Source organism: Pimephales promelas, chromosome 17, assembly GCF_988280905.1.
Source record: "Pimephales promelas chromosome 17, fPimPro1.hap1.1, whole genome shotgun sequence".
NCBI classification, from domain to species: domain Eukaryota; kingdom Metazoa; phylum Chordata; class Actinopteri; order Cypriniformes; family Leuciscidae; genus Pimephales; species Pimephales promelas.
This window is the reverse complement of record NC_142785.1, coordinates 32,045,975-32,073,448: the sequence shown is the minus strand read 5'-3', so window position 1 is coordinate 32,073,448 and position 27,474 is coordinate 32,045,975. Positions and strand designations below refer to the sequence as shown.

The 27,474-nt window shown below is 37.6% G+C and overlaps 1 protein-coding gene across 1 annotated transcript in view; it reads left to right on the top strand.

The window, feature by feature from the left end:
* Nucleotides 1-27,474, top strand: part of LOC120474775 (uncharacterized) — a 58,626-nt gene that overhangs the window by 8,226 nt on the left and 22,926 nt on the right. The window contains exons 2-10 of the mRNA XM_089122380.1: nucleotides 4,304-6,639; nucleotides 6,762-6,879; nucleotides 7,779-8,295; nucleotides 8,396-8,842; nucleotides 13,849-14,034; nucleotides 16,336-16,416; nucleotides 17,382-17,494; nucleotides 17,588-17,646; nucleotides 19,703-19,792. Coding sequence (XP_088978506.1) covers nucleotides 4,507-6,639; nucleotides 6,762-6,879; nucleotides 7,779-8,295; nucleotides 8,396-8,842; nucleotides 13,849-14,034; nucleotides 16,336-16,416; nucleotides 17,382-17,494; nucleotides 17,588-17,646; nucleotides 19,703-19,792 — 3,744 coding nt within the window. The 5' untranslated portion in view covers nucleotides 4,304-4,506. The remainder of the gene's footprint in view (nucleotides 1-4,303; nucleotides 6,640-6,761; nucleotides 6,880-7,778; nucleotides 8,296-8,395; nucleotides 8,843-13,848; nucleotides 14,035-16,335; nucleotides 16,417-17,381; nucleotides 17,495-17,587; nucleotides 17,647-19,702; nucleotides 19,793-27,474) is intronic.

The following is a 27,474-nucleotide window of genomic DNA, read 5'->3' as shown; positions in this document are numbered from 1 at the left end:
TATGGACAAACCAAAATATTGGTTTAAAAATGTAATTAAAAAAGTTGGGTTAATTTTGAACTACATTTTTAACCCAAAATTTGGCGTTGGAAAAAATTTTGACCCAATTTTGGGTTAAAACAACCCAGCATTGTTTAGAGTGTAAATGTGCTAAATACATGCGGATCAGAAGGAGCTTGGCTGTCTTGAATTTGTATTCGTCTTGTGGGTTTTCCTCGCTTCAAGTAATTTGCAGAATTTATTTTAAATGTATTTGTTTGCAGAAAAATGAAGACTCATGTTCATATTTGTCAAATTTAACAAATAAATGACCCCCTACAGCCACACTGTAGCTGTCAATAAAACAAAGATTAATGGAACATGTTTTACTTTTTTAAAGTGTTATGATGCCAAAAATAGTGCGCTGTGTGTCCTCTGAAAGAGTATCTGAGGACTGGCTTCAGAAGGTCATACAATAATATTAGCTCAGAGATCCTGCTCTGTCGACATTAGAGACGGCTTCAGTGGCGCTGGTTAACTAGACTGGGGTTCTGCCTGTAAACATGCGTATCTGGGGAACACTGATTCCTGCGAGGGTTCATTACGGTATGTTATTATGTGATCTATGAAGTGCTTGTGTTAGAGCTGGATCTGTTGTTATAGTGAACACACTCACTGTCAGGTGAACATCCCGGTGCAATTAAAACCCATCAATGTGAATCTCACCAACCCTGGCGAGGTGACATTTTCCTGTCATGTTTCTCAAAACAAACTGTACATGGCATTATGGCAGGTAAAGTGCAGCAAATTGTGGTATTTAGCGAGGCTTTTAATGAGGAAGGTTATAATAGAGTAACAGAGCTGCTGATGAAGGTGTGAAGGTGTGTGTTTAAATGGCCCGGCGGCACAGATGGTTTTCAGTGAATTAGCTGAGATGGCCTGTAATATTCCCGCTGTGCTGAACTGAAGGATGAGCGAGTATTTTTGGAGAGAGAAAGTCCAGGGAGAAAATAAGTGAAGGAGAGAGGGATGATCTTGGGGAAACAGAGCAGGGTTACACTAAGCATCAACACAGGCTGTGTATGTGTGTGTACGTGTTGGCTTGAATCTACTTGCATATCTCATGAATATTAATTAGGTCAGAGAGATTTTGATTGGACCAATACTATTATTGCAATAACTCAGTCCGGTTTGCATGAGGCTTATTGATCTGTTTACTCCAAATAAACATTTTTTCCCCCTTAACTTAAACATTACAAACTTCGAGAATGTGTGGACTCAATTAAAGTTAGCTTTGGTGTGTTTGTATTGATATGTTGGTGTATATAGTGCAGAATCTGAAATAATAATATTTATTGAGATGTAAAATAATTGAGATGTAAAATAATATTTTACATCAGCTTTTCCTTGTTTAAACACTTTCAAAATCATACAAACTACTATTTTGTTTACACGGGTTTAAATGAACAAAATTCCAGATTATTTACTCATTTACTTATTTACTTTTGGACACTTTTAAATGTGCACAGGTTTTTTTTTTTTAAACAGAAATTAGTTAGTTTTCAAGTCACTCAACTAGAACATACTGGTAAAAATGTATAGCTTGAATGCATAAATGTTTTTTTTTTGTTTGTTTTGTTTTTTGTTTTTTGCATACATTTTGAATAGCTATTAACCTGTTAACTGTCACCCCCCCTTTTTTGAATAGACATGAAAATGCACATTTCGAACTTAAATGGTTGTAATTCAAGAATGCTTTGGAATATAGACATATGATTGGTCTTGTTTTAAAGAAGACATTTGGCAGATTTTTGTAGAAGTGAAATAATTTAAGAAAGTGAAACAGAAAAAAAGTTATAGAAGTTTGAGTTTATGGAAATGTACAATGTAAAAATATTAATTATTCATATTTTATATAAAATATATATTTTAAAAACCTGGGCTACTCAAAAATGGCAGAAAGATCAAAGCCAAAAATCTGAACAAGTTGTGTTTCAAATTTTAGGTTGATATCTCAAAAAATGAGCTTTCAGTAAGATTTTGTTTGAGCGCAGTACCAAACTTTTTCACTAGGGCACAATCAGACTCCATTACTGCCCATATAAGGGCGCCTGCATTTCCATTCATGTTTTGAGTGATATGAACCATTATTTTCACAATTTTCATACAATTTCTGAAGTAGAGATCCTATTCAGAAGTAGCATGGGAGGTTTGGCAGATTTTGATATGAATTGAACCTCTAAGAAACACATACAAAGAACACGCATGTAAGTCATAGCTAGCTGACACGTCACAAATGGTGAATTTATTATTTTTTTTCTTGATATTTCAAACTTTTCAGACATTTTTTTCCCAAAATAATTGAATGGATTCTATCTTTTGAACTCTTGGCATGAAATCAAACTGAGGTATCTACCATTTTTTCATGATTTTTCATGTTTACTGCTATTTTAAAATAAAGGTCTGAACACGCCTTATGAGTATGAAAATATTCTTGTTTTATATTGATAAATTATGGCTCCTCTGTAATATATTTTGAAAATCAGTCACCAAATATGGAAACTAGAGATTGTAAGCTTTCAAATGATATATAGTTTGTCAATATTATTTAAGGTATTTACTAAGATATTATTGTTTTAAAAATATAGTGGCAAACGTCCCACCTGTGGGACGGTGACAGTTAATTAATGGAGGAAGATGTTTTTGGGTCCAGATGGTGTTGTTCAGCATTGGCCAGCAGGGGCTAACTGGGACATGCCAACCAGCAAAACCTTGAGCTGGTCTTTATACTTCTAATGCATGCCGGCAGAAAGGACATTCTGTTGTGTGAGCTTGCATTGAGTTAAAGTGGTTCTGGCCTCCTAGTATAAAGACCCTTTCTTGGTGTAAACGGTGTCCGTGTAGGTTTTATGCATGTGTGTTTCATTGATCAATTGTTGACATAGTGCTTTCATTTATCCTTCACTTGTGCTGCAGCAGCAAAATCAATGACATGCACCTGCACTTTTGTGTGTGTGTGTGTGTGTGTGTGTGTGTGTGTGTGAGAGAGACACATGAGAGATACTTAAATCAATCACCAGGCGTCTCAGAGGCTTCAGGAAGCACTTCCATAGAGGAGCTTCATATTTCTAGTAAAAATACACAATGGCTTATTTCAACTTGTCTGTGTGATTGGAGATTTAGCCTTTTTTATGTAATGCCAAATTCATGTGTGTTTATTCCCTTATTTAAAATTTTCCTTTTCATGGTTTAAAGCTTAAGTTTTGCAGCATCATCATCTAAAATATGCATTGCTAATTCTTAGGCCTGAATGGGATTTTACTGTATGAGTCACTGAGGTTTAACACATAACGTGTGTGTGTGTGTGTGTGTGGGGGGGGGTGTGTTTGAGTGCACAACTATGTTGGATTTTAAGAGATTAATTTCAGTAAATAAGCCAATGCTTTCACGCAGATGGTCATTTTGCCATTTCTTATGCAGAAGGGCTTTGTTAAAAATAGATTTTGCAAAAAAAAAAAAGCTAAAATGCCATCAGTCCATTTCAAAATAGTATGATAGAGAAATGCAGCCTGGAAGTCTCTGTTCAGTGCTGTGTTGGAGAACATTCTCTCTGTGTGGTTAGTACTATAGAGTGTAGGCTAAATCAACGGGTGACCGATAGAATGAGTATGTCATCAGTGAGAACATGAGTCAGATGACCACGGCTGATATAATCGGGTTGCTGCCTCTGTAATTGGATTTCCACTGATATGTCATGACGAGAAATGCATTGTACTTTTCTGCTACATTGTTTTGTTTTCGAAATAAATTTTTAGATTTAATTGTCCTGTCCATTTGTAGTGCACAAATCCCATTATGAATGTCTAAGTCATCCTTTTTGTTTGTATAAACCTTTTCACAAGCCATGTTGTTTCAAAGAACTTTACAGAAAAGCATGCATTAAGTTTTAAAGTCATTGTGCAGTCGACTTGTGGCCTAATGGTTAGAGAGGCTGACTGGTAACCTGAAGGTTGTAGGTTCAATTCTCAATGCTGGCCGGAAATGACTGAGGTGTATTTTGAGCAAGGCTCTCGCTCCCCAGCCTGCCCACTTCTCCAGGTGTGTATGTCCACAGTTTTCCAGTGTGTTAACTACTTATTACTCCTAATGTGTGTGCTCTAACTCGGATGGGTTAAGGGCAGAGGACAAACTCTAAGTGTTGGTTATCATACTTGGCCATCACGTCACTTTCACCATCACTTTATAAATCTTGAGAAATCCAACAATAATTGTGGCAAAGAGAAAAACGCAATTTGTTAATTGACTTTTCTTCCTTGTGTCTTAGGTGCAATGGTCCATGCCATCTCCATCTGTAGTAGCTGGTCTGGCAGGAGAGGGTATTTGAAGAACGGCATCTCCATGGACTAAAAATAGATTCACGGGACTTCACAACCTGACCAGAACAGGAAAAGGATCTCTGTCTCTCTCTGTCTGTCTTTTCTTAAGTCTTCGTCTCAGTGTCTCTTTGTGTTGGACTGTTATGTCGCCATGTCTCAAACTGGAAAAGTCCTGCATTTGTATGTGGAGGTGAGATCCCCACCAGAGCATGACGAGAAAGGTAGTTCCTGTGAAACAACAGTGGAGCAAGATGGTCCTGTTGAGGCGTTGACCAAATTAGCCCAGGTGGCTTCAGGATTTTCCACACCTCCCAGCAGCACATTCAGACCAAATGTAAGCTTCCTACTACAGCCCACACACAATTCTCTGGATTCCCCTCAAAGACGCAGCATTCCCCAGCAGGAACCATTCCAACAGGTGTCCTCTGGCTTCAAAAACAACATTGACTGTAAACAGTTGAAACATGTCCAATCGTTGTCATTCTCTGGTCCGGGGACGCCTTGTCGAGCCTGTAGTCATCAACAGGACTCTAAACCAGAGCCCGGACAAAGGTCCGTCGTCACTTTTAGCTACATTGAGAAGCCCCACATCAAAACTGTGGAGAGTCCTCTTAACAGTCCCAGTGGGATAAAAGAGGCATCTGCTTGCTCACGAAAGAGGTGTAGTGATCCAAAGCGGTCTCACCCTAATGAGTCTTCCTGCAATAATAGTCCATTTCACCAGCACATGGGTTACCCAGGATTTTGTTCCTCTACTTTGGATCCCGTCGGTCAAGCAGCAACACAGCGAGCCCTGGAGGAGTTTGGCTCTCCCCAGTTGAGGTGCAAATTTTCTCGTGGCCCACACCGGAGTCCGGAGTTTCACCAACGGCAGAGGGCACGATGCCAGTCTTGGGCAGGTTCACCAGTGCCAAACTGCAGTGCCTACCGCCATGATCCTGACCCTGGCAGGGTCGAAGCTGCATGTGGTCTCCCCAAAAGCCCAGCACCAGATGCTTATTCATCCCACACTGGGCATAACAACCAGCAGAAATCCAAATCCAGGTCCCAAGGATGCCCCAACCAGAACCTCCCTTCAAAGCAAGACTGTTCCACAACAGTCAGTCAAAGTTGGGGAAGCCGGGCTGAAGATAAGCCTCTGTCAGGACAAAGAACAAGCCTCACAAACACACCCACTCATGGTTTGAACCAGCTTAGTGGAAGCAATAACTCTTCAGCCCTGAACAGTCCTGAGGTAGCCCGCAAGATCGCAGAAGAGGCCACCAAGGTTTCAACTATTTTCAACGAAGTCCGCAGTTGTCCTTCTCCCGTTGTTTTCAGAGGTTCATCTAATCTAAGCAGCACAAACTATGGGTATCCTTCGAGAGAAATCCAGCAACAGAGTCCAGTGCAACATTTGGCTGTTAAGATGAACATACCTGTGCATGAAGACCATCCTACAACTAATGGGGTTTCTCCGCACCTGCATGAATCAACAGCTGCTAAGAGCTCAGATTTAAGAGATGACCTGACCGATCACTCATTCTGCTCTGTCCCAGTGGGAGCCCCTGATTCTCCAGCCCTCCCGTCTCGTCTTCTTCGTCCAAGTCTGTCCAATGCAGACGTGGGTTCTCCTCTCCGAGATCCTCGTCAGCTTAGGGCTGAACTGCCAGTCTGTAACAGCCCCACTTTACACCGTCACAAGCCTCCACAGTACACTGGAGAGGAGTGGACCTCCGGGGAACCCTGGTTCCTGGACGAGGAGGACTGGGATGACCATGTCATTGCAGAAAGCGTGGAGATCTCCAGGCGGTTGTTCATCGGTCAGAGTGTGGACAATTCTCCGGTCAGTTGGACATCTAGACAGCAGTGGAAAGAGCAGGCGAAGAAAGAGGAAGTGAAGTTCAGTTTGACAGAAAAATTTGAAGGGACTCTCAAGACCAGCAGTCCAGTGTACAAAACAAGGGTTGAGGTCACAGAACAGGGAGAGGAGAATGGTAGCAATTCCGTATGTGGAGCAAACCCCAGCCCAGGGGAAAGAGTAGAGGAGATGACCAGGATAACGCAGCAACAGAGACAGGCAGAATGGAGGAGAAGGCAGGCTTTGCTTCTAGGGCCAGTGGTATTAGAAGAGGGAGATGGGGAGAGAGGGGAGGATGAACAGGGGTTTGGAGAACCCCAGGCTTTGGCTGGGTCATCCCCGAGCTCCAGTGGAGTAACGGGAAGCCTAGGAGACAGAGATTGCATCTCACCTGAGTCCAGCCAGAACAGCAACCATTCAGACCACCCATCATCAGGAATACAGGTGAGACATTGTTCATAAAACCATTTCGTTCCACCAATGATTCTTCTGAAGTTTCTTCCAATGAATGAGGCTGCTCACCTTTTATTAGAAATGAATGTGTTTATTTTGTGTGGGCGTTACAGTCCGATGGTGGTTCTTTGGTGCCAGGTCCATCTCTGCACTGTCAGAAAATTGCTCGTGCCAAGTGGGAGTTTCTTTTTGGCACTCCAGCAGAAAACACTGCCAGTGACCGAGAGAAGAGTAAGTAGCCTGTTGGCCTCTTTAATGTCACTTTTAATGATCATCTAGATTCCATAAAAAAGCAATTAATAGCCCCTTTTCCACTAAAGCATTTCGGAGCCAGTGCCTGCGCACCAGTTTTTTGTGTTTCGACAGCTAAAGAACCGGTTCGCGGCCGGGGGAACTGGTTCCAAAGCGGCACCAACTCTTTGCCGGACTAGAACCGTTCTTTTACCACGTCATGCTAAGTCGGGGGCTGGGCCGGGTTTAGATGTGTTCTAAACATCTTTTCTGACCATAATAAAGGATCGCAAAGCCAAGAGACACGATGGAGTCCGCCTTTGTAATTGTTATGCTTGAAGTTAACGCAAGCGTTTCTATTTTTGTAAAAAAAAAATTTAAAGACATTATAAGTAAAGAAGAAAAGTCACAATATAGAACAAATAAATGGAAAGGAAAAAAGACACAATTACAGGGGGACAAAACTTATCAGAAAAATTACATATCAAACGAAAAGATTAAAAGACTTACATATTTCAATTGTTTTTCAAGCTTTCTTGGTATACGAGTTAGAGATAATCCGAAAGTAATGTTGTATTTGCAAGACGTATGCCGACGTACACAGTGACGTAACGACGTCGTTCCCTGGGCGCTCTAGTCAGTGGAAAAACAAATAGGTTCTGAAGCGGTTCGCAAGTTGAACCAACTCCGAACCAACTTTGAACCAGCACCAGTTCCGAACCAGTTCTTTTTTGGGTGGAAAAGGGGTAATTGAGCATTCTCATGTGAAAGTGGGATAGCGCCACAATGTCATTGAGCTGGAATAGTCATCAGCAAAACATTATCAGTATCAATGGCAACAAAATTAATTGATTTATTTCCCTTCATTGCTGAATGAATATTGTATGTTATCCATCTAGATGTTCCAGAAACCTCCACAGCTCCAGCAAGTGGTCTTTCCACCCCAATCCCGCCCTCTTTTCTCCCACTTGAGGAGCTCGCTCTCAGAGCTAATCATGACGTTCAACATGTGGAGGTGGAGCTAGTGACTCCGCCCCCTGCCGCCCCAGGCACCTCCCCCAAAACTGGCATAATTCGGCGAACTTTAAAATACTCCGAGACCGATCTGGACGCCGTTCCGTTACGATGTTATCGGGAGACCGATATAGATGAAGTCCTGCTAGCCGAGCAAGAGGACGCTGACTCGGCGTTTGGAAGTAACCGAAGTGTCATGGGAACTTCCTGTGCCGGGAGTAGCCCTCTAGGAGAGATGCCGAATGAAAGAACAGATGGACAGGAGGATGTGGAGGAGGAGGAGGAGGAAGAGGAGGGTGTTGCAAGCTGGGTCACTGTCAGGATGCAGGGCGATGTGAGGAGGTTGCTGGCCGATCAGGAGCGCCACGACGAAGAGGAGTTTTACAGCATTATGCTAAAGAGGTGGGAAGTGGCAAACACGCATACTGATGTTTTCTTTCGAGAAACTGTTTAAATATTTAATGTGTTACTGGTGCTGAATATTTTCTTTTTTTTTTTGTAGGCCCCGAGATCATTTCATTCACAACCACCCAGCTCTGAAATCTCCCATCCTGGTCCGTGGCCCTCGCAGAAAGTCCGGAGACAGTTTAGACACGTTCAGCAGGCATTTTGAGAACATCATGGAGTCACATCGTGCCAAAGGCACCTCTTACAGTAGTCTGGACAGTCTCGACCCTCTGACCTCTAGTACGCAAACTGTTCTGACCTTTGACCTTCCAACACTGACTCCACAAGTGCAAGGTCAGATCTACCAGAGTGTGCGGCAAATCGTGGAGCTCAGCTTTGCTCCGTTGGCTCACGTAGAGATGCCCAGCCTCTCAGAGTCTGTGCTGACGATAACAGGGGACACCGATGCCACACGGGCACCATCCAGTGAACGCCTCAGCAGTGGGTCCGACGATCGCAACGGGCGGAGTTGGCAGATCAACCCACCACCTTCACTGCCCAGGTTTGTGTCATTTTCATCACTAAAGTGAGGAATTGTGTGAAAACTTAGTAGTGTGCTCTGGTTGTACACTGCAAATTGTGGACAATGTAGTAGTATGGAAGTATGCCATTCTGAGCACACCCGTTTTGTTATTGCTCATTGACTCATATAGTCTTTGCAATAGCTCAGTCTCTCCAGCAGATGGAGTTTGCAACCAACATTCTCACTACACTTTGATTTACTATGACTTGAATCTTGGTGAAAAGTGGCAAAAAATGTTTCAAAATGCCCAATATTTCAACCCATAATCAAGAAGACAAAAATTGCATGAGTATTTTTTTTAATGGCAACATTTTTTCAATTTCAATTTAAAATGGTATAATTTGTGGGAGGGGAGGGGCCACTTGTGATTTCTAAGTTTATATTAATTGAAATGATTTTATTAGGGCTCTCAAACGATTAATCGTGATTTTGTGTTTACATAATATATGTGGGTGCACTGTGTATAAATATTAAAAAAACACACACGCATGTATATTTAAGAAAAAAAATATTTATATTTATATATAATATAAATTATATATGAATCTATATACAGTACATGAAAATATTTCTTAAATATTCACAAGCATGTATATATATATATATATATATATATATATATATATAATTATACACAGTGCACCCACATACATATATTATGTAAACACAAACTTTATTTTGGATGCGATTAATTAATTATTTTGGACTCGTGATTAATCCTTTGACAGTCCTTGATTTTATATGTAATATTTAATGTATTTTATTTATTAGTAATTATATAAACATTATATTTTCAGTTTGGTTGACACTACAGGGATGTATTTCTTGAGGTGGATTGTAAGCAATATTTCCTGTGTGTGTGTGTGAGAGGACAGATGAAAGACAAAGCCGATTGCTGGCAGAGAACTGAAGTAACCGCCGCATAGATCACCTTTGAGACAAACATAGAGGCTGGGAATAGAGAAATTATATTGATCCAAAAATCCTAATTTATAGGATGTATACCCCTTATATATTTTAAATCTGCCATGTCTCTTGTCTCATAAAACAAGTTAGCATCTGCAGTGTGTTCGGAGTCACCTTGCAGCACTGCACATCACTCCTGTAGTAGCTCAACTGAACCACTAGGCGGTGACAGTTGTTCATAAATGCCATTTGTGTCACTATTAGAACCAACCAAGCTCAATAATTAGAATTAAATCATCGGCTTTGCTCATATTGATCAAACCATGCACATTTCATCTGAAAATATTGCATTGAAATTCCTAAGTTGGTAGTAGATCCGGTGCAACACTGTAAAATTTACAATGCATATCTGCACTGGTTAGCCAACCTATGAGCCAATCAAATCCTTAGATATCTTATCATTTGCGTGCTCAGTTGTTATGCCAATTAAAATTGTTTGAGTGATTGTTCATTCAGCATGGCAGGGACAGTAGCATCATTGTGGAGCAGATTAAACAATCTTTAAGCTCAGTGACACAGAAAACCTCCGTCTTTCGCTCTCTCTCTCTCTCTTTAATTTCTGTTTTTGACAGAGAAAAGGTTTATCATAAAGCTGTTTTTATATGCTTGGGGTCATTTAGATGTTTTTTGAAAAGTCTCTTCCGCTTTGACAATTTGACATTTGGGATTTTAGTTGCAGAATGTTGTTGTTACCCCTGTAAATAACTAAACTGTGTGTACAGGGTAAGATTAAACACTCAATCGAGGACGGAGGTTCGTGACCAAATGAGTGTTTTGCTTATCATTATTCTGAAGAATCGTGAGCAATAAAAGATGTGTTTACATTTTAGAGACTGAGAGATGCCATGCACACTGAACTGAAGGTCATTAGGGAGCGTCAACAAAGTTTACAAAGAGAGAGAGAGAGAGTAATCAGTGGGAACCCTATTGGGATAGGATAATCTGTCAAGTTTGTGAGCCGTACTAAACAGTTCAAGGATGGATTTGAATTCCAGGATCGTTAGAACAGACATAAACGATTAATTGAGTCACAGCGAGATTATAACAGCCGTGGAGATGTCCACGAACACCTGAGGAGCACAAACATGGCTCAGATCCAGAGAGTCGCAGCAGAGCGGCGTTCGGGCAGAGATGGTGTGAGAAGAAAAGCCCAGCACTCAGTGTTTTGCTGGCATTGCTCCGCGCTGGAGGAGAGAAACGTTCGGACCCGCGGCCACACACTCAACAGGTACAAGAGCAAGCGGCTGGGAAGATGCAGATCATCACTGAACTCCTGTGTTAGACTCACGTTGTCCTAATGAGGTTCATATGAAAGTATTCAGCGGAAATGTTTGAGGTAACACTTTACTTGAAGGGGTGTGCATAAGACTGACATGACACCTTCATAACCATCACATGTCATTAAGTGTCTTTCGATCTATAATGACATTTTGAATGCAAATATGACATTGTTTAAGATGTCTTTGTCATGACGATTTGACATAAAATTAAAGGAGTAGTTCACTTTTAAAAAAACTTTTGCTGATAATTTACTCGCCCCCATGTCATCCAAGATGTGCTTGTCTTTCTTTCTTCAGTCGAAAAGAAATGAAGGTTTTTGATGAAAACATTCCAGGATTTTTCTCCATATAATGGACTTCAATGGGGACCAAACGGTTCAAGGTCCAAAAAACACTTTCAGTGCAAACTGTTCAAAGGGCTTTAAACGATTCAGATGATGAATAAGGGTCTTATCTAGCGAAATGATCGCTCATTTAAAAAATAAATAAAAAAGTTTAAGTTTTATAAGCTGTTCAAACTCATTCATCAAAATGAACAAATCATGGATCAATCAATGGTTCATTCAACGAACAAAATTAACGAATTGACTCGGAAAAAGATTCGTTCATTTTAATGAACGAGTTCGAACAGGAGAGTCACGAACGTCTGACTATCAAATCAGAAAATTACGTCTGACTATCAAATTGTTCAACTTTGATCATCCAGAAATGGTTTCACTAATGATAGTTTTTGTTAATATTTTGAGTTCGATTTTATTTATATATTTTCTGTTTTCATTGTAATTGGTTACACTTAATTTAAAGGTGACGTAGTTGCATTACTTACTCAAATAAGTATTGATTAATATTTATTATAGAGTTACGGTTGTGGTTAGGGTTTGGTTTAGGTTAGTTACTTGTAATTATGCATAATTTACTGTTAATATACTAAGTACATACATGTACCTTAAAATAAATAGTCGTGCTTGTCTCTTTAAGAACGGGTCTGCTTCCAGACGTCTTTATTTGAGTTTCACACATTTCTGCCCATGGTTTGTTTTAGCATGAGTCATTGATAAGAAGGTCAGAAAGAGAGAGGACTGCTGGCATTCAGCCTCCCACGTTCATTTATAGAAACCAGGGGAAATCGGATCAATAGGTCGCAATAACAGTTTAACAGAATTACAGAGTGGAAATTATTTCTGACTGTAAAGCTGTTTGTGATTGCCATTCAGCTCGGAAAGCACAGTTTATGCCAAGATCCCACATAAACTACAGTGACAGCAGTGTTACTAGTGTAAATTGATTTAATCTGATTAAATCTGATTAATCTGATTAACATGTGATCTCCTTCCAAACAATACAAAAAGCTTTCTGAATATTTTTTGTCATTCACTGTAAAAAAATATTTTTTTATGATTTGTAGTCACAACATTTTTTCTTTTGTCAAATCAACTTAAATAATTTATGTACAGTAGTTCAGATAACATTATATTTTGAGTTTCTGATGCTTAAATCAATCTCCTTCATTGTATTAACTCAATTTTTTCAACTTAAAATTAAGGCAACTAGGTTACTTCATTTTTTAAGTTAAACCAACAATATTTTTTTACAGTGTAGTTTAATGTTGTCGGCTATATTGAAGAACAATTGTTTTTGGTCACTATATAATTCCCACACTTTAATTTGTTTATTACTGTATGATTGTATTATTTAAAAATGTGGAAAATTGCAACCCGGAAGAGGTTTGTCAGAACTTTTTGTATATCTTGTAATGGCTTTTGTGCTTCTTAAGGCCCCTGCACACTGAAGGCCATTGCACACTGAGTCCGAAATTTTCGTACACGTTTATTCGTATTCGTGATTCGGTGGCTCTGAATCAAAACTCCATTCAAACTGCTTGCTACGAATGCAGAAAACGCAGAGTATCAAACCCGATTTGATTTTTTTTTTTTTTAATGACGGACGAAAGTTTCGGGCCTTGAGTCCGAAATTCGCGTCCGAAATTTTCGCACTTTAAAAAATAAATACGACCTCATGTTATGCCAATGACGCTTGCACTATGCCTCCAAAACTTTTGTCCGTCATAAAAAAATAGATTCAGTTCGGGTTTTTTTTATGCGTTTTTCGCATCCGTAGCAAAACAGTTTGAATGGTGTTTTGAAAATTTAGAGCCAACGAATCACGAATATGAAAAAAACTAGCGCTGTCAAACGATTAATCGCAAAAAAATATTATTTATATAAAATATTTATATAATATAAATTAGATATAAATCTAAATACAGTATATACATGAAAAATATTTCTTAAATATATACAAGCATGTGTGTATTTTATATATATATATATATATAAAATAATTATACACAGTGCACCCACATATATTATGTAAACACAGACTTTTATTTTGGATGCGATTAATCGCGATTAATCTTTTGACAGCACTAGAAAAAACGCATACTAAAATTTCGGACTCAGTGTGCAATGCCCTTGTTCCAAGGTTTAGCATGAAATAGTGTTTCTTAGTCTATTATATTTCTGTTTACATCACTTACAATAAAGTACTGAAGTGGTGCGATGATTCTTTGATGCTATTTACGTTAAATAATAAATAACCACAACAACAAAATAAATCTATTATATTCAGTGAGGAATTGAGTATTGTACATGTAAATGCATGTTGCTCAGCGTTCAGAGATCACCGGTCTCTTCGGCACAACAGAAAGAACTGTGTGTGTGTGTTTGTGTATTTGTTCAGAGAGAAACCTCCTCGCTTCGCTGCAGACCCAGAGGTGGACCAGGAACTGAGTGAGCGTTTGGGTTTAGGGAGCAATGACACTCTCAGTAACCGGGCCGACCTGGAAGCGGCCAAACGTCTGGCCAAACGCCTCTACAACCTCGACGGCTTCAGGAAGTGTGACGTCGCACGTCATTTGGGGAAAAAGTAAGCAAATCTTTTTCGATTCTCGTGCTCATACAGGGATGCACAATATATCAGCAAGCATATCGGTATCGGCCGATATATGTTCATTTTGTATGTTATCGTTATCGGCCTGGTAAGAAAATGTGGCCGATATATTAAAACTGATAAATAATGTATTATTCCCTTCAGCTGAGACACTTGTTGAGAACTGTTTCTGAATTTCTTGAAATATGATTGAAATCTCTTCAAAAAATGAAAATCTGGCAACGCAAATCTGTCATATCGGCTATACAACACTATAATGAGAACATCATTATAATTGTGCGCTTAGGACGTGGATTTAATTGTGAGACTTTTGTTTTTGTAATCAGGCTCTTAAAATTAGATAAAAATTTGGATTTAAGTTTATCGGCCGATATATCGGTTATCGGCTTTCAAATATAAAGAATTATCGGTATCGGCCAAAATTTTCATATCGGTGCATCCCTAGATTATTATGTTTCTAACATGTTATGTTTGGCAAGAGTTCCCCTAACACTAACTGATGGAGTGTGTAGCTTTTCATTTCTTACACAACCATTCTAGAAAAACACATCATGGCCATAGGATGACAAAGTCAAGATTCATCAGGCTCAATCTGTGAAAGAATAGCATGGCGAATCATATTCACACTTGAATTTGCACTTATGAGTCCAGGTCTTAAATTCATTGAAAGTCTTTGGGATGTGCTGGAGGAGACTTTACAGAGAGCTGGACTCTTGCATCGTCAAATACAAGATCTTGACCAAATATTGATGGAAATAAATGGCTGTGTCCGAAATCTCCACTCAAACCACTACTCCCTACCCCCTATGTAGGAAGTAGAGCACTATATAGTGAGCTCACCACCATAATAGAAACACCACTTTGGGACACTACGCGCCGTTGATTACGTCATTGCTGTCGCCCCTCCGCCATTTTTACGATCAGCGCAATGCATGATGGTATATAGGGCTTGGGTTAGTGTACACTACTTTTCAAAATGCATTCTGGGATACATTGAGTGGACTATACAGCAGTGTTGCGTGTAACTGTAATTTAATTACATTTCCCTTGAAAATGTAAAGTAAGGGATTACTCTTCATTTATCTGTAATTTAATTACAGTTACTTCTGATGTAATTGAGGTAAATACTGTGTGTATAGATCAATCCGATCTCACAGCGATTTGTATGCATTTTATGAGGTGTCTGAATGTTACGACTGCACTCGTACAAATTCGTATGAATTATTGTAAAATATGTATGAAAAAAGTGTGAAATGTCATGAGATCAGACATAAAACAATAGTGGGTTTAACATCAAAATGTTTTGTCTGATGCTAAAAAGTTTGTTTTTATAATGTAACCTTCTCCACCTTGGTCAGTTTAAGGATAATTCATGCAATTTTATAGTATTTATTTGAAAGAATTAAAACAGATTCATGTCTATCCTTGTATTATTCAGATGGTTGAGATTGATATGGGATTTTAAAAGTAATTAAATACTTTTTAAGAGAGAGTAATTAGTACAGTAATCTAATTACACTGTTGAAGAGGTAATTAGTAACTAGTAATTAATTACTTTTTTAGAGTAACTTACCCAACACTGCTATACAGGGTATGATAATCATCACTATACATTCGGACACCACTACAAAATGGCGAGCTCACTATATAGTGAGTAGTGGGAGATTTCGGACACAGCCAATGTTTTGTTTTTTCCATTGGTTTGCATGATTTTGCCAAGTAACATATTTTGTTGATCCTGGAACATCATTCCTGTCTGAAAATGTAGTCCTAATCCTAACTCAAATCTGATTGGTTGATTGAAATGTTGTTCCAGGAACATGTTGCACTTGGTAAAATCCCAATCACTTATTTCCAATCTGAATGAAAGTTAAAATAAAGAGATATAGTACACTGCTGAATTGTGCAAAGTAAAACCAGGGACATGTTGGAGTTCAGTTCAATTTCATGTTAACTTTAAATTCAATCCTCAGTTTCCTGTGACCTTGTGACTTCTCCATCTCTTTCTGTCCTGCGCAGGTCTCTGCCGGAGTGTTAGTGTTATATAAAGCAGGTTTTCATGCTGCTTTTATTCTCTGGTTTTGCCTGTATTGCTCAGAGCATCTGTACTGTAAGAGCTTTTCTCTCTCTGACAGGTGCACCATGGGAATTTCCCTCCACCGATGCATCTTTGACAGGCCTCGGACACGTCTGTCACCCCGCGTCCCACCTCTCTCTTGTTTGTTCTTGCATTGTCATCTTCTTTGATTGTCTTTCTTATATCTGACTCCTTTTTAGCAATGACTTCAGTCGCATGGTAGCAGAGGAATATCTGCACTTCTTCACTTTTACAGGAATGACTTTGGACCAAGCGCTAAGGTCAGCACATTAAATATGCAAATGGTAAATAATTCACCTGAAGAATACTGGACTCAATATATATTTATATATACACACACACACATTTAATTTTGTATTGTAATACACACAGAGAGAGAGAGAGAGAGAGAGAGAAAAAGAGATGTAGTATATAATATCAATAAACACTAGTAATAAATCATGTAATGTTGATTAATCACGATTAATCTGTTATAAAATATAAGTTTGTATTTAAAAATATATATGTGTACATACAGTCTTATGTTATTATGTGTGTGTATGTATATATATATATATAAATGCATATATATGTGTATATGTACACACACTATATATATATATATATATATAAATATATATATAGGGCTGTCAAACGATTAATTGCGATTAATCGCATCCAAAATAAAAGTTTGTGTTTACATAATATATGTGGGTGCACTGTGCATAATTATTTAATATATATAAATACACACATATGCTTGTATATATTTAAGAAATATTTTCATGTATATACTGTATATAGATTTATATATAATTTATATTACAAATAAATATAAATATTTTATATCTAAATAATTTTTTTTTCTTAAATATACATGCATATATGTGTGTATTTATATATATATATATATATATATATATATATACATAATAATTATGCACAGTGCACCCACATATATTATGTAAACACAAACTTTTATTTTGGATGCGATTAATCATGATTAATCATTTGACAGCCCTAATATATATATATATATATATATATATATATATATATATATATATAATATGCATGTTATGTATAGGATTTGAAGTCAATTTAAAAATACTGGACTCCTGTATAATGGTATCTATACATTTAATTTTGGATTATATCAATGATATTAATGACAGGTGTATAATATTTTGTTCATCAGCTTGTGTTCATCTCAGGGCATTTCTTTACTCTTGTTTGTTTATTTCAGGGCATTTTTAATAGAATTTGCACTGACGGGCGAGACGCAGGAGAGAGAGCGAATCTTAGCACACTTTTCCCATCGATATCAGCAGTGCAATCCATCCCTCACACTATCAGAAGGTAAACCTCTCTCTCTCGCTCTCTCTCTCTTTGTCTCTCATATGATAAAAAGAGCATACGTGTATATGATCTTGTGTATGTTCTGTCTCGCAGACGGTGTCCACACACTGACCTGTGCTCTTATGCTGCTCAACACAGACCTGCACGGCCACGTGAGTGAACGCACGGATGAACACTTTATTATTACTTCACCATACAGACAAGAGTAATGGAAAATCTTCCGTCTTAAATACAGTGCAGCAGAGTCGCAGAGTCCACACTTTAAAGGACATTCATTCGGTTTCAGAAGTCTTAGACTCTCATTTTAAAGAGGAACTAGTAGGATTTTTTACAACTTCATCAGTTTTTCGCTTAAGGGTGGAAAGAAGTTTGAAGTACCTGAGCAGGAATAAACCGTTTACAAACATCCGTATGCCGTCGACACAGGTTCTATTTAGAATCTTAAATGGTTCTATTAGCGTGAACCATTTAAGATTCTATATAGAATTCTATATAGATTCTATATAGTTTGTGTGCTTTGCTCCAACTTTTGCCATTGCGTTAGAACTGGTCACTGTTGTCGCTGGAAATGTGCAGATTAAGGGGCGGTAATATAATAATAAGACCCTCTTATGTCAGAAGGGGAGCGAAATCTGATTGGCTTATTTTTTGACATGCTTGCAGAGAAAGTTACTAGATTTTCACTTTTCATGTTTTCTGGGTCGGTAGATACACCGATCATAGCACTTACACACACGGAAAAAGGCAGATCTTCATGAAATATCCTCTAAAAATTCTTTTGAAATTCTGAGATCATTAGCATTCTGGCTTGAATCATGATTAAACGGCTCTGTATATATATTTTTTTGCGAAGTATAATTTTGACCCCCTATCTCAGTTTGTGAAAAAGCAAAAAAAGCCCCGCGTTTAATGGAAGTGTGCACTGGAAAAGGCAGAGTGATGATGTCCAGAGGGAAGTGTGATCCGTCAATCTGCTGTCTGTCTGCATCCGTTCCTGCTCGAAGGATATTTAGCTTTGCTCCTGTGCCTTTGTTGAAGGGTTTAGGGCTGTCAGTGAACACACAACGCCTGTTATAGGCCAGGCTCACTGTCGCCATGGTAACCGGTTTATGGTCCTGATGAGAACCGAGCGATTTCAGCTTTCCTGTGATGAAACTCTGCTCTACTGTCCACAATATCAGATTATGTATTCCAGAGCCTTTCTACAGCTCCAGACATATTATGAGCCTCAATCACACACTCGCAGATTGAATGTCGGACATGTCATGCTGACTTCAAGAGGGGTAAAATGCTCAAAGTGGCCTGACTCTGACATCTCATCTGAAAATAAATTGCAAATGTGCAAACTTTTTTTGAGTACTTACAAATGCATAATTGATGTCCTTGACATATTTTGTACCAAAATCAAAGTAAAGAACTATATATATAGAATATGTGTATATATGAAGAGTTCAGATAAAGCCTCTAAATGCCATTTGAAATTTTCTTCTTTAATTATGATTTTTGTCAAACTTGTATATTTAAGTTCAGTAATTTCACTTATAACAATTAATAGGTAATTATCATTGCCATTTAAGTGAAATCACTGAACTTAAATATACAAGTTTGATAAAAATGATCATTCTAGAAGAAAATTTCAAATGGCACTTAGAGGCTTTTGTATCTGAACTCTTCATATATATATATATATATATACGTATATATATACACACACACGCACATATATAAAAAATGCCTACATACACATCGATGCATCCTACACTTTATTGGGACATGCATACATACTTCGGGGGATTTTCTTCACTAAGTTTTTCTGTATTATTTATGACATTTTCCCTCAATTTATTATTGCCAAAAATTATTGCATTATCGAAAAAATCTTCCGTATTACTCCTAAACAGTACTGGAAATCATCCTGCCCAGATTTAAAAAAAGAAAAATCTGCACTAAATAAATAAATAATAAGAAAATGATAAATGATGTGCTATATAGCATATATATATATAACTAAATACAATTTTTTTTTTTTTTTACAATTGTGCATTACAATTTAAATAATGACTTTTTTGTTTTTTTTAAATGTGCCAAACTGCATTTAAAAGTGCTTAATTGTCATGTGAATAAGGATCAAATGTGTCAAATGTATTTCAGTCTGTTATAATGCTAATTCATAATGCAGTTGTGCTCATTGATCTCTTCTGTTGTTAGAACGTCGGCAAGCGAATGTCCTGCTCTCAGTTCATCGGGAATCTGGAAGGACTAAACGGTGGCAGTGATTTTCCTAAAGACCTCCTCAAGGTAATGCACTGGATATGGCAGAAACATCTCTTGCTAAAGCTGCATGTTGAAACCGCATTGTTTGCATTATTGTGTTATTGATGGTGAAATGTCCACAGTGAAGTTGTTGGAGGATGTGCATGTTTAATAGATAGAGTGTGTGTGTGTGTATTGGCACAGGTTGATTGTGTAAACAGCATGTGACAGCAGTGCTATAGCGTTTGTTATTTGAAGCGAGAGAGATTTGTGTCCCGGTGGGAAGCGATGACTCTTTAGTAGGTCATTTATTGGTTTATATTATTAGATTAGTGCTGTAATGTCATTGGTAGGAAACTGGGGTTGTTTTTCTTCCATTCATTAACCCTGCAGGCACTAATCAGATGAGTTCTTGAGTTAATTGTAATGAGCTAAATGAGGGCTGGATTAGTTTGGGCTGTGTGTGATCTGGCGCTGGTCACTTCATTTGAAGAGGCCAAGATCATCTCATTTTGATTCAGTGAGATTCAACTATGTGTGATGGTTTCTCATTTCACTAGCTTTTTTAAGAAAACAAAAGGCAAATTAAGAACTACGGTCATTTAAAATGCCCCATTATGATTTTTTTTGAATAATACCTTTCATGTAGTGTGTAATATAGCTCTTTTTATTTAAAAGTGCATGACAAATAAAATAAAGTTATTGTCTCCTAAGGCCGGAGACACATTGATTTTAAAAAAAACTTTTGCTGATAATTTACTCACCCCCATGTCATCCGAGATGTCCATGTCTTTCTTTCTTCAGTCGAAAAGAAATGAATGTTTTTGATGAAAATATTCCAGGATTTTCTCCATATAATGGACTTCAATGGGGTCCAAACGGTTCAAGGTCCAAATGAGAGTTTCAGTGCAGCTTCAAAGGGCTTTAAACGACACCAGACGATGAATAAGGGCCTTATCTAGGACCCTTCTAGTCATGACTCGAAAAAAGATTCGTTTATTTTGATGAACGAGTTCGAACAGGAGAGTCACGAACGTGCATCACACAGGCGAGCATTTGAACTCATAAAACTTAAACTGTTTTATTTATTTTTAAATGAGCGATTGTTTCGCTAGATAAGACCCTTATTCATCGTCTGGTGTCGTTTAAAGCCCTTTGAAGCTGCACTGAAACTCTCATTTGGACCTTGAACCGTTTGGACCCCATTGAAGTCCATTATATGGAGAAAATCCTGGAATATTTTCATCAAAAACCTTAATTTCTTTTCGACTGAAGAAAGAAAGACGTGGACATCTTGGATGACATGGGGGTGAGTAAATTATCAGCAAAAGTTTTTTTTTAAAAGTGAACTACTCCTTTAACTGTGCCGAGATGATTGACAGGTCAGTTTATGGTGACGCATGCGACAGAGCGGTCCGTTAAAGATGACTCAGTATTATGTCCCAAAGCTTGCCTACTCTTTTGCTACACACTCAAAAGTTTGTACTTTTTCTTCACAAAAATTAGTACATACTTTTAGGGCGTAGTATAAGTAGGCGAATTGGGACGCAGGGATAGAAAACGCGACGCTGGTGGTGACACGTTTGTCTCCGGCCTAAAAGAAATGATCTCTTCTGAACTGCTGAAATGACTCTAACATACCTATGTGACAATGTTAATGTCTTCAGATGCTATCATACTTTTTACTGCACACTGACTACTATTTTTGAACACTATTATGTGGAAGATAGCAGATTCCAATGTCCTGTGACCTCTTAAAGTTGTACCATCATCCCATTTTTAATTATTTACATTTTAGTTTTCACATTAAATGTGTCAGTCAGACAAAATAATGATCCTGAATGAGATGTTACATATCGCATTTGGGTGTATTTTTCACTCAGGAAGAGAAAGGTACTACGCACATTATACAACACTCAGAAGCAGAAAGAGAATTATGACCGTATGCTATTCTGAACAATAGTGGGTTAGTGTTGGTTTCAGTCTGGTGTGCACTGACCCATCCGTCAGGAATGGCCTCGTTTGTGAAGCGGCTTCACATCGTGACTGTAGAAAAGCCGAGAAAATCCTGTTTTTCATGGCATGAGTGCTTTGAAATCTCCGTGCTTTTATAAAGCCACAGCGGCGAGGTTTATCTGAGGAGCTGCTTGTGTTTTAGTCGTCATCTTCTTGATAACACTGACTCCTCCTCGCTGGGACAAAAGCAGTTTGAAGAGCGATAGACGAATGAAAAGACTGATATTAGTGCTTTACGACAGTCTCTATAGCTCTTATGATGACCTCACTTTCTCTTTTAGTTGTCTTTCCCTCCGGCGAACCTTTTCTCTGTCCCTCGCAACATCAGTTCTCACATTCTTTCCTCCTACTCGTTCTCATCTCTCAGTTAAACTCAACAGCTGAGCGGGGCAGCTTATATAAGCACATCTCACTCACACACTGTCATAGAAAGCAAAGCTGTTATTGTGGGGTGCGAATTATTGCACGAATGGTTATTGTTTAGTATAAAATTGATTGTTTTGGCTCTGAAAGCTGATTGGATGAGCAACTTTCAAAGATGAGACACACACACACACCAGTGATCACACATCAGAAAGATTATATTGGTATGGCATGTTGCTTGCCATCATTGAAACTGTAAATAGGCAAGGCAAGGCAAGGCAAGGCAAGTTTATTTCTATAGCACATTTCATACACAATGGCAATTCAAAGTGCTTTACATAGAAGAAATTAAAATAATCAAAATAAATCAGAATAATTAAAACAGTTTAGAATAAAAAATAAGAAATAATGAAAAATAAAAATTATGATAAAAATAAAATACAGTAAATTAAAACTATTTAGAATAAAATGAAGTGCATGAAATAAATAGCCTAATCTTTTAACCATGGGTTCTTGTGGCTTGCTTTGTTTATTATTAAATAAAATATTATAAATGAACTCTCTCTCTCTCTTGATATATATATATATATATATATATATATATATATATATATACGTATATATATATATATAGAAATTATTAAATATAATTATAAGATTTATGTTAAAACTATAAAAAAATTAATATTATGTATGGTAATGTTATATTATAGTGTGATTATATGTGTGTGTGTGTGTGTGTGTATATATATTAGGGCTGTCAAACGATTAATCGCGATTAATTCCATCCAAAATAAAAGTTTGTGTTTACATAATATATGTGGGTGCACTGTGTATAATTATTTTATATATATATATATATAAATACACACACATGATTGTATATATTTAAGAAATATTTTCATGTATATATTGTATATAGATTTATATATAGTTTATATTATTAAAAATAATATTTTTTTCTTAAATATACATGCATGTATATATGTGTATATATATATATATATATGAAGAGTTCAGATGCAAAAGCCTCTAAATGCCATTTGAAATTTTCTTCTTTAATGATGATTTTTATCAAACTTGTATATTTAAGTTCAGTAATTTCACTTAAATAACAATTAATAGGTAATTATCATTGCCATTTAAGTGAAATCACTGAACTTAAATATACAAGCTTGATAAAAATGATCATTCTAGAAGAAAATTTCAAATGGCACTTAGAGGCTTTTGCATCTGAACTCTTCGTATATATATATATACACACACACACAGTGCACCCACATATTACTAATTTTATTTATATTATTATTTATGGTTTTATATATTGTTTTATGTTTATATTATTTACTGTGTAATACATTTTTTTAATTATTAAATTAAATATAATTCAATAAATATTAATAGAATAAATATTATTTATGGTAATTTTATATACTGTTTGTGTGTGTTATATTTATTTAATTATAATATGACATTGTTTTTGTACAAATTCCTATTATGTTTACAATGTGGACCGTGTGTTTATTTATTTACACCGTAGTGGACACCATCCAAGACTATTTTTTTTTGCACATGCATTTGTTAATGTAAAGTTGTTTTGTGCGTTGTGAGTTAATATTCAGTCACATCTGTTGTGGAAAATGAGGTCAAATGCAAAGATTTGGTGCTGTGTGCCCCGGAGGAGACATTTATTTAGTGCGGCGGTGGAAAACGATGGGTTTGTAACTGCGTCTCACACACACGTGGGCTGCTTGTGGGCTTTTGCACACGCCGGTGATGAAGAGTGCTTGAAGTGCGTCGTCGTCATGGCGACGGAGGGGCGGGAACCGAGGCCCTGGCACTGATAGGGCGGTCACGGGTTGACGGCGACCCATTTTAGTGCAAGTCTGTCTGTGTGGTGAGATAACGACAGACGGAGAGTGGAAACAATTAGCTTTCTCCTGTTGAGCCAACTGGCTGTGCTGAGACTGTCCTGATCAACTCCAACATCCACACGTCATATCCTCCACAACAAGCATTGCTCAGAGCTTACCAAAAATAACCATGCACTTTTTCTTTCTTATTTGTTACAGTGGATTTTGAGTAAAGATTTTGCAAGGTTTCTTTGAAACATCTCGAGTCATCCTGGAGAAACCGATCGTCAGGTTTTGTTCATTTTGCTGCGGTCAGTAAATCAAAAGGGAAATTAACTTTTTTTAAGTGTATATACATTTTTTTACATACTTTTTACACCAGCAGATAATAAAATTGTAGTCTTGGATATTAAAAATTAAAATTTAATAATATTTTAGGATGTTGAAACTATAAAAATGCAGATGAATTCTGCCCGAGATCTGTTTTGAATATGTATCAAAGGGAGATTAATAATAAATGAACCATATTTCAAATGCATATGTTGTAGCTTTTTATAAGGGCAAAGAGATTGATTATTTATTTTTATAATCAAGAAATCTTAAAAATACATGCTTCTATTTAGCAGTTGTTTGTATATATATATATATATATATATATATATATATATATATACACACACACACACACACACACACACACACACACGCATCAAATCTGATAAAACTGGTCGAGAAGGTCATACTGTATTTCACTCCAAAAGAAAAGAATCTGTCTTCTGTAATGCAAAAAATATATATAATATTTCTTTTTATTTAGGTGTGAAATGGGATCTGACTGGATGTTTTATACATACATTTTGTATGCATCATGTTTTATACATACATTTCATATATATATATATATATATATATATATATATATATATATACACACACACATACACATTACATGTGAACTGTAGGTCATACTGTATTTCACTCGAAAAGAAAAGAACCTCTCTTCTGTAATGCAAAAAAATTATAATATTTCTTTTTATTTTGGTGTGAAATGTGATCTGACTGGATGTTAAGTTTTAATTCGCTTCACCCCCTTTTATCTCGTCTCGTCTCAATGCTTTTTTATAGACTACATTTTTTACAGAATAATGTCACACTTGTAGTTTTATGACGTTCTTTGTGTTCGTCTCTCTCCCATAATTCCATGTTCTCTCCCTCTCCATCCCACCTCTGAGGACCAGTTCTGAATGTTAATCAGCATTCAAAGTAAAGCAAGCCGTGTGTGTGTGCGCGTGTGTGTGTGTTGGATCGCTGTGATTGGCTGCCTGAAACCTGAGGGGGGAGAGAGAGAGAGATAGAGAATGAGCGAGCGAGCGAGCGAGAGAGCCTCCTTCGAGTCTCTGAGATTGCGAGACTTTGCATCTGCGAGCCTGAGAGATAAAACAGGAGCAGAAAGACGAGCACACGGGACGGTGGACGTTTCAGATCATACGTGGACGTACCTGTGACTCTGTGCCGGCCAGAGGGAGACCACACACACACACACGCACACACACACGGAGCTCTTCCAGGACAGATGGATCCCAGATGGACTGATAGATAAACGAATGCGAAGAGGAGGGATGCGGATCTTTTGAAAGCGTTTGGTTGAGGATGGAAGAAAACACGTCCAGCTGAACATCTCGTCTGAATCTCAAAGCAACAGGCTCACAGATCCTTCCGTCTTCATGTGGGAGTGTGTGTGCTGAATTTGGGACATCATCTGGAGCGGGTGCAGGTGTGGGGATTGCTGTGTGTTTTTGTGAGGGCGTTTCATGTTTTATCCCGGTTTCCGTTCGCCTCATTCCATCTGTTCTTTCACACTTCTGAAAGCTTTGCGTGCCATCTGTGTGTGTGTGTGGCATCACTGGTGCATGGGGAATGTGTGTAGCTTTTCGAAGTTGTCCTAATGGTGTTTGTGAGTGACCACTACATGTGTTCAGTGTCCGCGAGGGAAATATCCTACATTTCAGGATCATTGTCATTTTTTTTGCTCTAACACTCTGCGTTTCCTCAACGTCACAAACGTGTAGTGTGTTGTGAATCCTACAGATGGTCACAGACTCCCTTGTTTATAACACTTTATTCACACTTCTTTTTCTCATCCATCTATCTAAGCTCTTGGATTAGGTCATGTTCTGTTGTTTGTAATCTGGATTTTTGTATCTTTTTTTGTCTTTTGGAGTTACCTCGTCGTCTTGTGGAAGAAGACCTGCTGGGTTTTCTCGAGTTATTCTCTTTTTTGTTCTGAAAGATCTAAACCCCCACCTGGAGTTAATAGTTTCCCACAGTGCACTGCGTTCTCGAGCATGATTGGAGTGAACAGTCTGCACTCGGCCGGGCGCTTACGCTCACGTTCGCTCTGCTCGGTCCGGTACGGGCGAGATTTCCGTATGATGGACCCGTTCCGTTACCCACGAACGCCCCGATCCCGGTCGCTCAAACCTCTGGTGTTCCCGGACCTCCTGGGAAAAGCCCAAGATGGAAAGAACCACCCGCAGGCCCGCAAGAGGAAGAGGGTAACCCTGTCTCGCTTCACTTTACCTCTCATCTGATCATCTGTCATGATTGCTCCCCCAGAGGCCAAAAAATTACATGGTTGAGCCAACATTATTCTCCACTATTGTTCTCACACAATTCTGAGTTTTTTTTAAAGGGATAATTCGCCCAAAAAAAATGAAAAAATGAAAATTCTGTCATCATTTACTCGCTCTCAAGTTGTTCCAAACCTGTATGAGTTCTGTTGAACACAAAAGAAGATATTTAGAAGACAGTTGGTGGCAGCCATTCACACACTTACACACACACAGAGGCAGAGTGAGATCAAATGTTCAGACCAGATACCAAGGCAGAAGATTCAACAACATTTTAAATAAATTCTATACTGTGACAGAAATTAGTCTTTGATTAATGTCTAAATATATTTCCAAATGCAATACTTGCTAAAAAAAATGTTATACCTGAATGCAGTGTTACCTACAGAAGAGGATTAGGGCCAAGCAATAATAAAAAAATAAAACCATCTCAAGATTAAAGTCATTATAATGCGAGATTTAACTTGTTCATATTTCGGGGAAAAAAGTGGAAATACAATCTTGAGAATAAACTCATTAAATATCGAGAATAAAGTCATGTTTCGAGAAAAAACTTGTTAAATTTTGAGAAAAAAATTCGTAATAGAATCTTGAGAATAAACTCATTAAATATCGAGAATAAAGTCGTTGGGTTTGGGGGAAAAAACGTGTTAAATTTCGAGAAAAAAGTCGAAATACAATCTTGAGAATAAAGTCGTTGTTTCGGGGAAAAAACGTGTTCAATTTCAAGAAAAAAGTCGAAATGCAATTTTGAGAATAAACTCTAAATATCGAGAATAAATTGTGTTTCGAGAAAAAAACGTGTTAAATTTCCAGGAAAAAAAGTCGAAATGCAATTTTGAGAATAAACTCTTTAAATATCGAG